Source organism: Cyprinodon variegatus, unplaced genomic scaffold, assembly GCF_000732505.1.
Source record: "Cyprinodon variegatus isolate N-32 unplaced genomic scaffold, C_variegatus-1.0 Scaffold1120, whole genome shotgun sequence".
Lineage (NCBI taxonomy): Eukaryota > Metazoa > Chordata > Actinopteri > Cyprinodontiformes > Cyprinodontidae > Cyprinodon > Cyprinodon variegatus.
In genome coordinates, this window is record NW_015151573.1 from 64418 (window position 1) to 80069 (window position 15652).

The window sequence follows — 15652 nt, forward strand, 5'->3', positions numbered from 1 at the left end:
AAGCAGGCAGCTGGTATTCTATCAGTACTGAGTGGCCAGTGCAGTCACCAGATCTGAACCCTGTTGAGCTGCTGTGGGAGCAGCTTGACCGTATGGTACGAAAGAAGTGCCCATCCAACCAATCCAACTTGTGGGAGCTTCTTCTGGAAGCGTTGGGTGCAATTTCTCCAGATTACCTCAACAAATGAACGGCTAGAATGCCAAAGGTGTGTGTAAAACATTATCATCTGCAGCTTGAATCCAGATTTGCATTAACAGGCATCTCAACATCATCGGATTAATGTTTTTTTTGTTTTTTTAATGGATCCATAACTTACATATATACACATATATGCACTTTGCATCGGGTACAGGTCTTATTTAAAAAAACTACATGTCTGATTATCTGTACAAATAAAGGTAGAGCTAAACGAGTGTCATTAAAATCATACAAGTATCTCAGTTCTATAGCAATACACAGATTTCTGTACATCATAAAAATACAAGAGAGAATTTTAAATAAAGATACTTTTACTTGGCTCATAATATGCATGGAAAACAAAAGTTGCATAAAACACACACAGATTGTGTACATAGTGCTCGGGCGATAATCCCTCTTATAGATACAGTTACTGTAACTGCGGTTGTGAATCAGATGCTACAGTTACTGTGTGGAGTTCATTGTTCACATTGTTGGGATCCTCCTGAATTGTGCTGGATATCATCCACTGCTTGACATAGTTTGAATTTAAGTGCCTCTGCTCTGGAAAGGAGTTTGAGGGTGAGTCTGAAGCCCCGGGGCTGCTGCACTCTCCAAAGCCACTGTCGATGGTGTCCAAGTCCACGTGCGGGTAGCCGTCCTCCGAGTGTTCGTTTGACTTGAATGAGTCCAGAGACACCCTCTCTGCTTCCTGAAACTCAGCATCTGGCGGATAATTTTGGTTTTCCATTAATAAATCATTGGCAATTTGGTTTTCTCGTAGTGATATCCCACTTTGCCGGTCCATCTGCGACACTCGGGATTCCTCTAAATCATACGAGGCATTATCCCTGTTAGCGTCATCAAATGAGCCAAAACTTTCACCATCTTGGTAACTTCTGAACGAGCTCTGTGACGTCACCTCTCCCTCGAACTCTTCTCCAGAAAGAGTCACAGTGTGGATAGAGATGTGTCCTGTGGAGTGGACGGTGCCCTGTGACGTGCTGCTGTCCTGGAAATGCAGCAGCCGGTTGCTGGGAAGCTGCGCACCATGAGCAAAGTCATCACCATCTTTTACCTCGTGGTCCTCGCTGTAACTTTGCTTCTCGTTTCTCCAGCTGAGGATTTCGCTCTGCTTCTCGTTCATCATCGTGATGCATGTGGTTACCTTTAGGTAATCATACTCAGTGAACACAGGCTTCACCCATTCCTAAAGAACAAACAGAGTGGATTACTGATGAGAACTATACTGTTAAATAAAACAGAATTTCATTTAGAACAACTCATAACTGAACATATTCAAGAAACACATTTAAAACTGAATATTTCCATTTAATTTTGAGAAAAAAAGTAGCTCAAATGGGGGAAAAAAAGTATATCTTTAAAATTTTAGCTAACAATTTGTGCAGCATCCATGGAGTTATCTTACCAAGAACCCTTTAGGATCATTTTAACAACATTAGCTTCATACTCGAGTATTTGGTACGATGTTATCAGTCATTTTCATTATTGTGGAAACATTTCGATCAACTTTTCTACAGAACATTTCTTCCCTTTGTAAACTGTTGTATAGAGAACCACATGACAATGTAGTGACTGCATCTTGACCAAGTTAGGATAACTCTAAACCATACTACTGTAGTTTATGTTTATTTTATTTTTGGTTTTTACCAAAGAAATGACCAGAATCACTCTGACAAGGAGACATTAATCTACATAGTCTGTGGTGCTTTCAGATCAACCATTGTTAACCTTGGATGGAAGTTCTGAGAAAACTTGACAATGTTTGTTAAATGTTGTTTCCCTTTAAATAAACTGACAAAGCGACATATGATGAATTTCAGACAATTTTAAAATAGCATTCTAATGATTACCGGCTGTTGTATGGAAACTATTTTATCCTGCGTGGGTCATTGCTGTAGCCTCGTGAGACCATCATGATCTCGCAAGCTTTCAAGGTTTCACGAACGTCCAATCAGCGTTGGCTTTGAGGCGGGTTGAGGTGTGACGCAAGTTTTATAGGAATTACAGAGTATTTCTTCACTGAAAGAAGAGCAAAACACTGCTCTGGAGGCTTTTCTCAGAGGAAAAGATGTTTTTGCTCTTCTCCCGACTGGTTTCGGCAAGAGTTTGATCTATCAATTGGCTCCTCTTCGTCGTCGCTCTGTTAGTACGTCATATGCTTCATTGATCTGATTGGTTTTTTTGGCCCGTCTATCACCAACATAGGCCAATCAGCTAACCAGTATTTTCGCCCCTTCCCAAAATTACTTCAACGGAAGGTTTCCAGATGGATATGTGGAGCAAATCCATCTGGCGGAGTCAGGTTATCATTGCTGACCTCCACATCAATACTATAATACTCCAAAACAAAATGCCTGCTTGTGCAAAGATGGTCACTTTAGTATTAGTAGTACTAGTCTATGAATTTCCCTCTTGAATCCAGTCTAGGCTGCAAGGGTGTAATTACTTTTTCACATCACTAAACATGCTATTACTTCTCCTAAGAAGGCTCAGTGTTTCCCCTTTTCTACATAAAGTTAGTACCAACTAATCAGGTTTGGATAGTTTCTTGCATGACACCTTATGCAGATGATATTCAGTTTTATAAGAAATATTGATGATTTGGGCCAATGGTCACTGGACAACTCTAGGCTTCTCTCTTTGAAACAGCCACATAGCTTTCATCTAGACTGTAAAAAACAGACATATAGATTGAATCATTCTTTTTTCCAACCAATGTTGTGAAACACCAGTGAAAAATGTTTTATACTTCACAGTCTAACATCAGGTCATAAAACCACACTTCTAATACAGTTATGTTTATATTTCATTGCTCTCCCATCATGCCCATTGTTCTGAAACCTGAGGAGACCTTGCACATACACAACCTAACATGGTGGATTAATGTGGATCCCTCACTGCTGCCTGCAGAGTACATTTCAGCAACCTGTCTGATAATGTCTGCTACGGTTTGCATCTATCATTCAAACTTGTTCTCAGTTTAAGTTCTGAAATATGGAAACCTCTTTTAGGTGTTCATTTCCCCGGAAGTGTCACCCAAATGCCAAACGCTTAAAAAAAAATCTTAGTAAAAGCGAATACCTTGTACATGATAGTTTGGATTCACTTTAAAAATGTTTCCATCGCTTCTCAAACACATATTTTATGATGCAATATTTCATACTAAACAGAAGAGTTTTTGTTTCACGTAAAGGATGTGCTGATTAAGTATATGCTATTTTTAAATAAGCAGATAGCAGATGGCAAAAATATCAATTTCGACAACTATAAGGTGAACTTTGATGCTAATTTAATGTGCAAGCTGTCCTCTGATGCACTGAGGCTTTTAAAGCAGTTCAAAGACTTCAGTTTAACGTAAGGCAAATGCAGCCACCTATAGCCTGAGATGACCAGATAAACTCGAATCAGTTTTTGACGCCAGGGCCACCACATCCTGCCTACAAAAGCTCATGAACTACGCTCTGAATCTGTACATCAACGAAGACGCCAGCAGTCTGCACCACAAGGATGTGAGATACGGCAGTAGTGCAAGAGCAGCCTTAGAAAGGGGAACTAAGTCGCAGTCACTTTGTAGACGCAGACGCACAAAAAAAGAAGCGTGCTTAAAATAAATAAAAACTGTTCACATTTGCTTGTTTCTACTCTGGTTGGTTTTGTAAAGTAAATATAATCTGGGACTGCTTTTACAAAAACAAAAAAACAAAAAGTTTTTTTTTTTCAAAAGAAGTTTAAAGCTGAAAGATTTTCTAAGTTTCTTAGACTGCTGTTAAGATTTAAAGTAGAAATAACATAAGTGGAAAAAAGACCTTATCTTTCATGGTTTTTTTTCTAACGCCTCCATTTCCTTATGGGGAAGCTTTTGTGGGGTAGCCTGTTCCTATGTTGCCCTCTGCTGAGCAAAGTATGGTATTACAGCTGGTTATCAAGGCGCGTTAAAAAACATCTTTTTTGTGTGTGAAAGTTTCTGATTGACTGAAATGATTGAGTCCCAGCCTAACAAGTATAGTATAGGAAAATTTAGTTCAACAGCTTCTTTAGTCACTTATTTTCACAAGACACACATTTTCAAGTTCACACAAATTTCCAAACTTCTCCTGGACGTGCATTTCTTTTTTACTCCACCCTTCTACTGAATTATAGGTACTGACCAGGAGATGGCACTTCTCTTTAGATCTTAATGTCCACAAATCATGACAGAGAGAATATTTTAGTACAAAGATTGATATTTAAAAAGGAATTGTAGGGGACCAGCCAAGGGCCCATCAAGGAAAGTGGGGACATTCTGAATGTCTACTACTGTAACGTTTTTGGTGAATTGCTGCATTTAAAAATGATGCAGAATGTTGCAGCAAAATGAGAAATTACAGGTCTAACAAGCTACTTTTTTGTTGTAATAGTCAGTCCCAGAGCGATACAGTAAGACTTGTTTGGGGATTTCTTACCATTAACTTGCCCAAATAACTCTAAGAAGCAATTCCATCACTTTCCTTTGTTTTCTGATTTTGTGAAAGTGCTCTGAGCCAGAGCTTCTATTTTCTCATGCTCATGAATCCGCTTTCCGTTTTCACAGCCATCAGCCACTTGCAGTAGATGTCCTCTCAAACTAAGTCTAGTTTTGCTTCTTTTGAAAAGCTAGAAGATGCTGTTGCCATATGCTTGATCATGTAGAATTACTATTGTAAAGTAAAGAATTAGTGCCATCTGCTGACTGTCTTTATAAAAACCTGCAAGCAAGGTTAAAAGCACTTTGAGAACATCTCAGTCTGAATGTATTAAGTTATAATAAAGCCAGTATGCTTGGACTGACTTGAGACAGCAGGGTTGTTTTTTTTAATAGTCTTTAATGATGTTGACCCAATTGATTTTGTTCAAAATGTGCATAAACCCATGCATTAGTATCTTCAAACCTTGGATCTTATGCTAAAGGAGTTGAACTTGGTTACTTTGTTGTTGCCTGCATAGAAGACATTTTGTAAATGGAAAATGTAAAAATTCAAATGAGAAATTCAACTTTAAAAAAACTTCTCAATCAAAAAAAGGTTTTAATAGAGACTTGTTTCTTAGATTTTTTAATTTCTCTTTTTATTTTATTGCTATTTTAAAATATAGATTAAATTTAAATTTTTTTCAGACTTTAATATTTAAATGATTTGCTACCTAAATCCCTATACGAATGATCAATGTTGTCTGAAAAATGCTGTTGCTAACTTCCAGCACCTCCAGAGGAGAAGAGAACAGAATCTGATCTGTAAAATGCAATTTGAAAATAATGATATTTGTATACTTATATCGGAAAGAAGGAAATGTTAAAAAAAATTTAATAAAATTGAATAGAATGAAAGATAATATGAAATCTTTTGTATAAAATAAACATTTAAAATTTTAATCTGACTAAACTAAATTACTCTTAATCTTTTCTTTGTTAAGAATTCTGTTTTAATTTCATTTCTATATTGATTTTTTATTTTTTTATTTTTTATTTTTTGTTGTAATTTCCACTTACAAGACGCGTTTTTTGGTGTAACAATAGCGGAACAAAATTAGCTCCATAATTCAGGAGGAGCATATCCTGTAAATATGGGACTAGATTCAATCATTTGGTTTACATTAGAAATAAACAACTTTTTAACCAATCTGACTTTATGATATGGTTGAATTGTATCTGTAAAGTACCTTGAATTTGCATATTTTGTGAATTGACTATATATAAATAAAGTGAGTTGAACTGAATAAAATATAACATGGAACATAACATCAAGTAGAAGGGTAAGATAATGTAGATACACATCACACATATATGTTTGAAGGAAACTGAGTCCTGAACAGCCGCCTACGCAGCAGCATAATCTGACTGCTGATATATAAAAATAGCAGACATCAAAAGAGTAAATTTACATTAGGGGGAAAATGAAAAAGTTAAAGAGCAGAGATAACCATTCAACCGTTGTGAAAAAAAAAAATAAAAAACGTAAACCACGACTTTTTCACTATGTCTCCATCAGGTAAAAAAAAAACAGGCTGTTTTTAGTGTGACACCATGGCAAATCAAAGACCTGAAACAGACTTTCAGGGGGTAATTTCCAGTGAGGTGGAACAGCTCTGACTGACTGAGACAAATATCCTCCCACAGTTTGTCAGGCTCATGAAGCCCCTGCAGAATGAGTCATGCACATCACTGAGTCCCTTCAACCTGCAGGGGAAGGGAAAGTCCCAAACAGGGTCCAGATGTGCAGTAAGTCCCCTCTTCAGCAGCACCTGCTGGGCTATATTGGAAACTACAAACAATGTGAAAGTGTACTTTTGTTTTCCCTTACCGTGAAATTCCCATCATAGTTTTGGTAGAGGGGCTTGAAAAATTCATGGGGTCTGGGGATGTATGTGATCATTCTGAGTTTTTTCAGCCAACACCTGAAAAAACACACACAAAAAAACATGAAAAAGTTTATAAAGAGATTAGCTTTTGACAGTTGACCAAATTTTGTCCTTTTTTATAAGCAAAACCGAGAGACCCTTTGTCTATTTCAGATCTAACATAAAAAAAAAAACAAGAAAACAAAAAAAACATCTACTGTAATTATCTAGTACCGATAATTATTTGCCTAATTATTGAGGATGTAAAAAAAAAAAAATAATAAAAAGCCAGCAAATAAAGCAGAACTAAAGAGCTGAGCTGGTTTAATAATAGGCCTCTGCATCCTAAATGTTCAAAGGAGGGTTATCATAGATGCTCCTTTCCGGCTGCTCTAGATATCACTACTTCCAATAAAAACGATATTTAAACTGATTTCTGCACACGTTTCCCAATAATTAGAGGCTGTCCCTGGAACCTCTTCTGGACTGAGATCTCTGATGTTTCTCCAGGAAACTGTTTTCCAGTCTAGGGGTTCCCAGAGCCCCACTGACCACGGGCACTACAGTCGCCTTCACCTCCAGGCTCTCCGGTTCTTCCCTGAGCCCTTCGTCTCCAATTTTTTAATGATCTTTTATTGCTGATGTTTCTATCATTTGGGAGGGCCACATTGATCACTACAGCGGACCTCTCCTGCTTAGCAATGGTCAAAATGTTCAGTTGTTTGGCCAAAACAATCTTTTCTTTTTGTATCTGGAAGTCCCACAGCATCTTTACACTATACCACTTTGTTTATATATATATATATATATCTGTCCAGGGACATCGGGTTGTTAGTATGTCAATTGTGTCCGATTTGAAGCAACCTGGAGCAATGACACAAACACTCGGCCTTAAGCTAAAGTAAACTGCTTTATATTGGCTGCTTTTCAGCAAATCCCAACTCTTAAAACTACTGTTTTCGTCTCATATAGGGACAGTAACGTTAGCAAAGCATCTTTAGACTAACTGTTGTTCTCTTAGAGTTAAGAATTGGTTAAGTGAAGCCCACATTTAATATATAAGTTTAACACAGTTATGAATGTGTTTTGATAGCACTGGAAATATGTGTAAAATAATGATTAATGTTCAATTTGGAAGTATGTATGCTAAGCTAACATTAGCATCGCACTCATTCATGTCTTAACAGACATTTACAGTTAAAGTTTAAATCTACTGTTAAGAATTGTTCATTTTGTGTCCATCATTGTGTTTATAAAATTGTCAGCTGTTGACAGAGATGTTGTTTTTGTATAAAAAGTCAGACATCTGTTTTTGGAGGAAACAGAGGTTAGCTTAAAGATGCTTTGCTAACATGAACTATTGGCTACAACCAGAAAGAAAACAGTTCTGTTTTTAGAGGCAGGACTTACAAATATTTATATATAGTAAAATTATGTCCACGGGTTTAAATCATGTAATAATTTTTAATAAAATAGTGTAAAGCATATACTGCCTTTGTTGAAAACCTTGCTTTTAATAATCAGAAACTCTTCTTCAAATATGTAAGTTCATCCCATAAGCGCATCCCTTTGTTTGAATTTTATATATAAATTTGTTGCTGTTGAAGTCTATTTATTTTGTGTATTTGAATGTAAAAATTACTTAATAAACTAAATTATACACATTATTATTTTTTTTTTTTTACCCATTTCTCTATACAGTTATGTTAATTTTAGTTTCTATATCTACTTGAAACTGTAATGGCAGTTTAATAGTTAAATGTGTGAAATAGTCTACATGACTATTGTCTAGTCATTGTGGTCGTCTACGGTGGTTTTTCAAGCCCAGTTTTCTCAAAGTTTAATTTTGCACGATTAATACACAGACTTATAATTGGTAAAACAAAGGTTGTTGTTGAATTCTACCTATTTCATTGAAAGCTAATATAAGGCCAACTTATCTGGAAATATTTCAAATTTTCATCTGAATAAGGATGATAAATAATACTTTATTATTTTAACAATATATTTTCAACAAAAAAATATTATTAAAAAAATAATAATGAAAATCATAAATTCAGTAAAAATAAAATATATTGTATTTTTGTATTTATTGTAGCATGCGAAAGTCATCAAATCATGCTGTAGTTGTCTCCAGGTCAGTTACAACATCTTTGCATTTTGATGCAAACTTTAAATGATAGTTTCTTCAATCAGATCTAAATTTATTTTGACTATTAACAGAGAGATGTAGGTTTATTGTAGAAAAATTGGCTTTGCATAATTAAAAAAATCTAGTGTCAAATCTAGAGTAACAGAGCGAAATATAACAAAATCTGGTGCATCTGACCCCAATCTCACCACATTTCTTCCTTGAACATGTCCTTTTCTGTATTTGCTTTTTTTATTGTTGCAAGTAATGACTTTATGCTGGTCTTTGTGTTTTTTTTTTACATTTATAAACCCTTTAAAAATCATGACATGTAATTCTGGTTTAAAAAACAAGACCAAACATGGCTGTCGTATAAATGATTACAAAGCATTTTGCTGAATGGATGAGTCAGAGTTTGATCTTAACATTTGATAATAAAATATCCCACGCTCCAACTCAGAACAAGATGATAATGATCATCATCATAAAGTTTTATTAACCAGAAGGCAGAGATTGAGAACAAAACTTGTCAACTGGAGGTTGGTTTTTGCGATTTCCCGAAAAAGGACCCAAAACAAAACAAGAAATCAAGACGTCGCCTGAGTTCTGTTTAAATTCCTCTTATAAGCTCTATCCCTTTCAGGGCACATGCTATGAATTGAAAACATGTTGGTTCTATGGTAGAAATTGTCTTTTAGTTATCCTATATGCTGATGACACCTCTGTATTTTATTCTAATGACATTTATAGTTGTTTCATTAACGATGTTAATACTGAACTTGTTGAAGTTATGAACAATTTATCTCAAAATTCAGATAAAAAGGTAGCAATGCTATTATGAAATTAAGACCTATTACCAAACAGAGATACAGTGTTGGTATAGATACAGTAAATAAAATGGAGACACATAAAAAGCAAAGTTTCTAAAAGGATCTTAGTTATTAGCAACATTAAATAATTTTAGAATATACTAGCACTGTGCTTCTGTATTGCTTATTAGTTTGGTGTCTGAATTTGTAAATATAAGTCAGCAAACTTAAATAAATGTAAGCTTTGATTGTGTTTCTTTACACAAGTTTAGAATCTGTGACCCCTCATGAAGCTTTTATACTGCTCACCGGTTGGTGGCAGCAGTGCACCTAAAAGTTGTCCAAGCCGACAGAACGCAAAAGTAGAACAAAAAAACTGAAAATTGGGTAAAATAACTGTTAGTAAAGATAGATGTGCAGGTGTGAGTTTGTAAACGTAAGCCAATAAACAAAAAAGTAATAAATAATAATGGTATTAGTTCCTTTTTATAAAACCTAACATCAGATTTTCATCTGTGAGAATCGAAGTTTAAAAGCTATAAATACAAGTTAGAACTTTGCAAATACAAAAGTAGCATACTTATAACAAATATATGAGTATGAATCTACAACCCCAGATGACGCTGTTACACCAGTGGGTGGCAGTAATGCACCTAAATGTTGTTTACCAACTAGCATTAGTCAAAAGAAGAAGAGGAAGACGACATAAAAAAAAAATTCTGTAGGCGTTTCTCAATTCACGAGAACGCGAGTACGTACTCGCGTTCTCGTGAATTGAGAAACGCCCTGTGCTTCTGGATCATCATCTTTCTCCCTGTTAAGCAGTGGTTGGTAACCGCCTTCAGGTGCATTACTGCCACTACCTGGTTAGGAGTGTAAACTCAGGCATACACGCAATGAGTTTATGCCCTTTTCAGGCCGATTTTTCAGTCGGGCGACCATTTTTTGGATCGGGCCAAGTTTCAGCCTCATTTTTCGACCAGCGGCGTGTTGTATACACTGGTTAACGAGGGGCAGTTAGCCTCTCGCCTCCGCCTCCCAATCAGGAATTGTAAGGCCTTCGTAAGGTATTCTTGATTTACCAGAACCTTGCGCACTCCGCATGTGCAAACAAGGGAGTTCTTCTTCTTCTTGCTCCAAATTGTCGAGTTGTTTGGTTTTTGGACGTTCAGTGTGAGCAATTAGATCGCACCAGAGCATCGGGCGGTACAGTGTAAGAACATACATCGTGAGCTGTGAACTTTTAAACCCTGCAAATTCATCATACAGTTTAATCTGTAGCTGAGTACAACGATTGAAAAAAATCGTACCATGTATTCCTGACCTAACGGCTTCATTGGGGGGTTGTAAATTCGTACTCATACATTTCTTACAAGGACTTGTATTTTAGCAAAGTTGTAACTTGTATTTGTAACTTTCAAAAATTGTAATCTAAGATTAAATGTGATGTCACATGTATGAAAAAGCTGAAAACAAGGAACAAATATCTTAAATGTATTTTCATTAACTGTCCTACATTTACAAATTCAGACGCTTTTTTGACAGCTGTTTTACTCCATAGTTAAAAACGGCAAAAACTAAAGCAAAGGAGTGATTTTTGCAGAAGGTGGTGTCTAAGTCACATATTCGTCCTCAGTGTGGATTTTAAGGTCAATTTTATTATTCTAAGGAGTCTGATATCAAAACTGAACGCAATAAACAGATATTCACTGATTAGGCTTTATTCTGTTTGTGAGTGCACCAGAAAGCAGTTTTTATTGTTGCAATATCATCAAAAACAAATTCTATTTACAGGGTTCCCGCAGGTCCTTAAAAAGTCTTAAAAGGCATTGAATTCTTCAAAATAAANATTAGTCAAAAGAAGAAGAGGAAGACGACATAAAAAAAAAATTCTGTAGGCGTTTCTCAATTCACGAGAACGCGAGTACGTACTCGCGTTCTCGTGAATTGAGAAACGCCCTGTGCTTCTGGATCATCATCTTTCTCCCTGTTAAGCAGTGGTTGGTAACCGCCTTCAGGTGCATTACTGCCACTACCTGGTTAGGAGTGTAAACTCAGGCATACACGCAATGAGTTTATGCCCTTTTCAGGCCGATTTTTCAGTCGGGCGACCATTTTTTGGATCGGGCCAAGTTTCAGCCTCATTTTTCGACCAGCGGCGTGTTGTATACACTGGTTAACGAGGGGCAGTTAGCCTCTCGCCTCCGCCTCCCAATCAGGAATTGTAAGGCCTTCGTAAGGTATTCTTGATTTACCAGAACCTTGCGCACTCCGCATGTGCAAACAAGGGAGTTCTTCTTCTTCTTGCTCCAAATTGTCGAGTTGTTTGGTTTTTGGACGTTCAGTGTGAGCAATTAGATCGCACCAGAGCATCGGGCGGTACAGTGTAAGAACATACATCGTGAGCTGTGAACTTTTAAACCCTGCAAATTCATCATACAGTTTAATCTGTAGCTGAGTACAACGATTGAAAAAAATCGTACCATGTATTCCTGACCTAACGGCTTCATTGGGGGGTTGTAAATTCGTACTCATACATTTCTTACAAGGACTTGTATTTTAGCAAAGTTGTAACTTGTATTTGTAACTTTCAAAAATTGTAATCTAAGATTAAATGTGATGTCACATGTATGAAAAAGCTGAAAACAAGGAACAAATATCTTAAATGTATTTTCATTAACTGTCCTACATTTACAAATTCAGACGCTTTTTTGACAGCTGTTTTACTCCATAGTTAAAAACGGCAAAAACTAAAGCAAAGGAGTGATTTTTGCAGAAGGTGGTGTCTAAGTCACATATTCGTCCTCAGTGTGGATTTTAAGGTCAATTTTATTATTCTAAGGAGTCTGATATCAAAACTGAACGCAATAAACAGATATTCACTGATTAGGCTTTATTCTGTTTGTGAGTGCACCAGAAAGCAGTTTTTATTGTTGCAATATCATCAAAAACAAATTCTATTTACAGGGTTCCCGCAGGTCCTTAAAAAGTCTTAAAAGGCATTGAATTCTTCAAAATAAAATTAAGGCCTTAATTGGTAGTAAAATGTCTTAAATCAGTCTTTAGTAGGTCTTAATTTTTAAAACATCATAAATAGGATTGTTTTTATTATAATTTATTTTTGTAATCTAAATAAAACATTAAAATTGACAAAAAAATTTTTTGTTCCACCCTTGTCTCTGTAACGCCTCCACTTATCACCAAATCAAACATACTAAGAAAACCATACAAAGAAAAATAGCTGCAAAAAAGTCTTAGCACTGGTTATGTTGGGGCTTTAAGACTGATTAGTTTTGTTTCCTGCTAAAACAAAGTTTGTGAATTCAGTTAAATAATTGTTAAAATATATCTGTCATTTGTGTGTTTCTAGCTTTCTTCCTGTATGGGAAGCTTTTCAAAATGTGAAACATTAGTGCAGTGGTTTATGTTTAAATAAACCTTTGGGTTAAGTTGTCGCAAGCAGGTTTTTCTTGTGTTTCTTGTGAATTTGGTCTTAGATTTTTATTTCAAGTGGCATTAAAAAGTCTTGCATTTAACTTGCCTTATGCTGTAGGAACCCTGATTTAAAATCTGTTTAGTCTGGAATTAATTACTCAGCTGTATTGAAGCTAAATAAATTGATGAAGGAATGCTCCACATAACAAGGAGCTCCTTTGTAAAGACCGTCAAGGAGAGTAAAGGCATGCCAAAACTCAAAGTGTGAAAACTGCTTCTCACACCTCAATTGTTACACCATCGTTACATAAAAAAGAGCAACATTTATCCGGTTGGTTACTCTTCCGAGTCTGTGTTTGCTTCTTGAAAGTGTGGAGAGCCAAAGCAAGTTGCTCTTGCTTCTGTGATGCTCTGCTGCAAGACTTCCTATGCCTGTGAGCCATTCAGTGCAACAGGCCGCTGCACGTACTGCGCTGCCGTGGTTTCTACATATGTGGGAGGTGATGCCAGGAATCAACTAATGCGGTGAGACTTTTTTGCTAATCATTTACTGGAAGGCAGTATGATGCTGACCTTCAGTCCTTCACTCCACTTTATCAGCTCATTTTTGTTTAATCAGGATGCGATTGAACAGAGCGTTAAAAGAGAAGTTTCAATGAATTTCTTTAGTCTTGAAAACATTCTTCTTGGTAAAAAGACTAAAATCAGTCAAGTCAGTGGGGGAATCCCGTTAAAGACGCACACCGCTGCAGTGTTTGAAGGTACTCACGGTTTTTGTAGGTATCCCAATAACAGGAGGGCGAGGAAGAGAATGATGGGCGTTGATATGTAAAGCCAGTAAAAATTTATTCCTGGTAAATCTGCAAATGATAAATACATTTGATTTGAGTGTTTTACATGTAAGAAAAACTTTAGTTTTGACCTAAGATGCATAGTTCAAAAGGAGTAGGTATAACATTCTCCACCTTCTTCCTCCAGAGAAGCTTTCGCTGTGATCCACTGGACACCAGAACTCCATTCGCTCCACGGACCCTGAAGGTAGTAATCAGGACAGTGTTTTGCCCGAACGTCCACAATGTAGGCGGTGTCAGGTCGGAGGATTTCTTCACTTAGCCTAAAGTATTTCTCTTTTCCCTGTACCTCATTGATTATATCCTGTTTGTCAGAGAGGAGAAGCACAACTCAGCAGGACATCATCGGCATACGATTTGACTTTATCAGTTATTGTCACAGCAACTGGGATTTTAGCTCCAGCTGTGCTTTTTGCACACATATTACCTGAAACAGGTCTGTTGCATTTCTTATGCGGACTCCGTATATCAGGCATCCTTCCGAGGTGTCGCTCCAGGTAATGTTGTAGAATCCAGGGTCTGTAGCATTTGCCACTTTGATATTAACAGGAGGTTCAGGTTTTACTGAGAAAAAAAAATCAAGAGGGGGTCAGAAGAAACTGGGGGTTAAAAATGTGCTTCATCCAACAAATCTTCAGTTGCCAAAGATAGGTGACCTTAAAACAGTCCTCAGATGGATTTTTTTTTCTTAGTTTTTTTGAAGTTTTACGTCACTTGGTTATCAGCTCAGCAGAAATGATGCGTACTGTTATGAGTTACTATCTGTTGAACGTACCCACTTGAGAGATCGCCCATCGGAATGACTCACTGAGTTCTACCCATCCTTCGCTGCTGGGCAGGCTGACTGTAGCAGAGCAGATGTTGTCAACTGAAGCAACTAAGTAGAGATTCTCTTCAACGATAGAGCACCAAGAATGTGGTGGTTTGATCTCACAGCTGCCTTTAACCTCATCGTCACTATCATCACTGTAAAAGAACAATCCGCCGTTAGGAGAAGACTTTGCTGCAGGCAGAGACAAATAAAACACCTGCTGTTTGGTCAGAGCATAAAAAGATAACGAATATCAATCATAATGTTCACCAATGTTCAAATCCCGCATGGACTTCTTATGAATGAATCCAGTAATGTGGTTCAGATATCAAAGTCTAAGTTTAACCTTAAATATTTATGTTTTTTTATATCAACACACTTTTTGGAGGATGTTTTCTGGCATAAAAAGCTCTCATTTTCAAATGCACGATGGGAAAGGAAAGGCTTCCTATTATTTTACCATTTATCATGGTTTCATATTTACAGAGTTTGTTTGTAATAAGTCAGGGTTCCCTAATTTGGGCCCTCCAGGTCCGCTGTCATGTACCTTTTAGATGTCTCTGCTTCAACAAACCTGAGTCAAATAATTACCTACTGAGAGGACAATATGGAGGAGTTCTGGACACAGAAACACATCTAAAATTTGCAGAACACCGGACCTCCAGGACCCTGCAATAAACTAAGTAGAGGTAGGTGGAGTTCCCAAAACGTTTATTTAAGAGAGATTAGCACTATTAAATTAGCATTTTTTTACTCAAGCAAAAGTAAAGAGTGTAATTAGGAGAAAAGGCAAACGGCTATTCAAATACTGAGAAACGTTTGGCTCGTAACATCTGACTTAATGTTTAATATTACTTAATCCGACAGCTATGTGCAAATTCTGGTATTTTAGAGCAAAGGAAGAATCACACAGGTAGCCTGCAGATTCCTGGAAATACATCAGACGTCTCGGTCCAGAAGAGTGCAGTTCTAGGAACAGCAAAGACACTGCGCAGAACCCTATATATATATATATATATATATATATATATATATATATATATATATATATATATATATATA

The 15652-nt window shown here is 36.6% G+C and overlaps 1 protein-coding gene across 3 annotated transcripts in view; it reads right to left on the reverse strand.

Moving 5' to 3' along the window:
- Positions 1 to 381: 381 nt before the first annotated feature.
- The window catches only part of LOC107101599 (interleukin-21 receptor-like), an 18033-nt gene continuing 2762 nt past the window's right edge, over positions 382 to 15652 (reverse strand). For all 3 annotated transcript variants that reach the window (XM_015400583.1, XM_015400580.1, XM_015400581.1), the window contains 6 exons: positions 14555 to 14745; positions 14207 to 14343; positions 13894 to 14083; positions 13698 to 13788; positions 6517 to 6610; positions 382 to 1388 (listed from right to left, as the gene is read on the reverse strand). In XM_015400583.1, the coding sequence (XP_015256069.1) occupies positions 609 to 1388; positions 6517 to 6610; positions 13698 to 13788; positions 13894 to 14083; positions 14207 to 14343; positions 14555 to 14745 (1483 nt within the window). In that variant the 3' untranslated portion in view covers positions 382 to 608. The remainder of the gene's footprint in view (positions 1389 to 6516; positions 6611 to 13697; positions 13789 to 13893; positions 14084 to 14206; positions 14344 to 14554; positions 14746 to 15652) is intronic.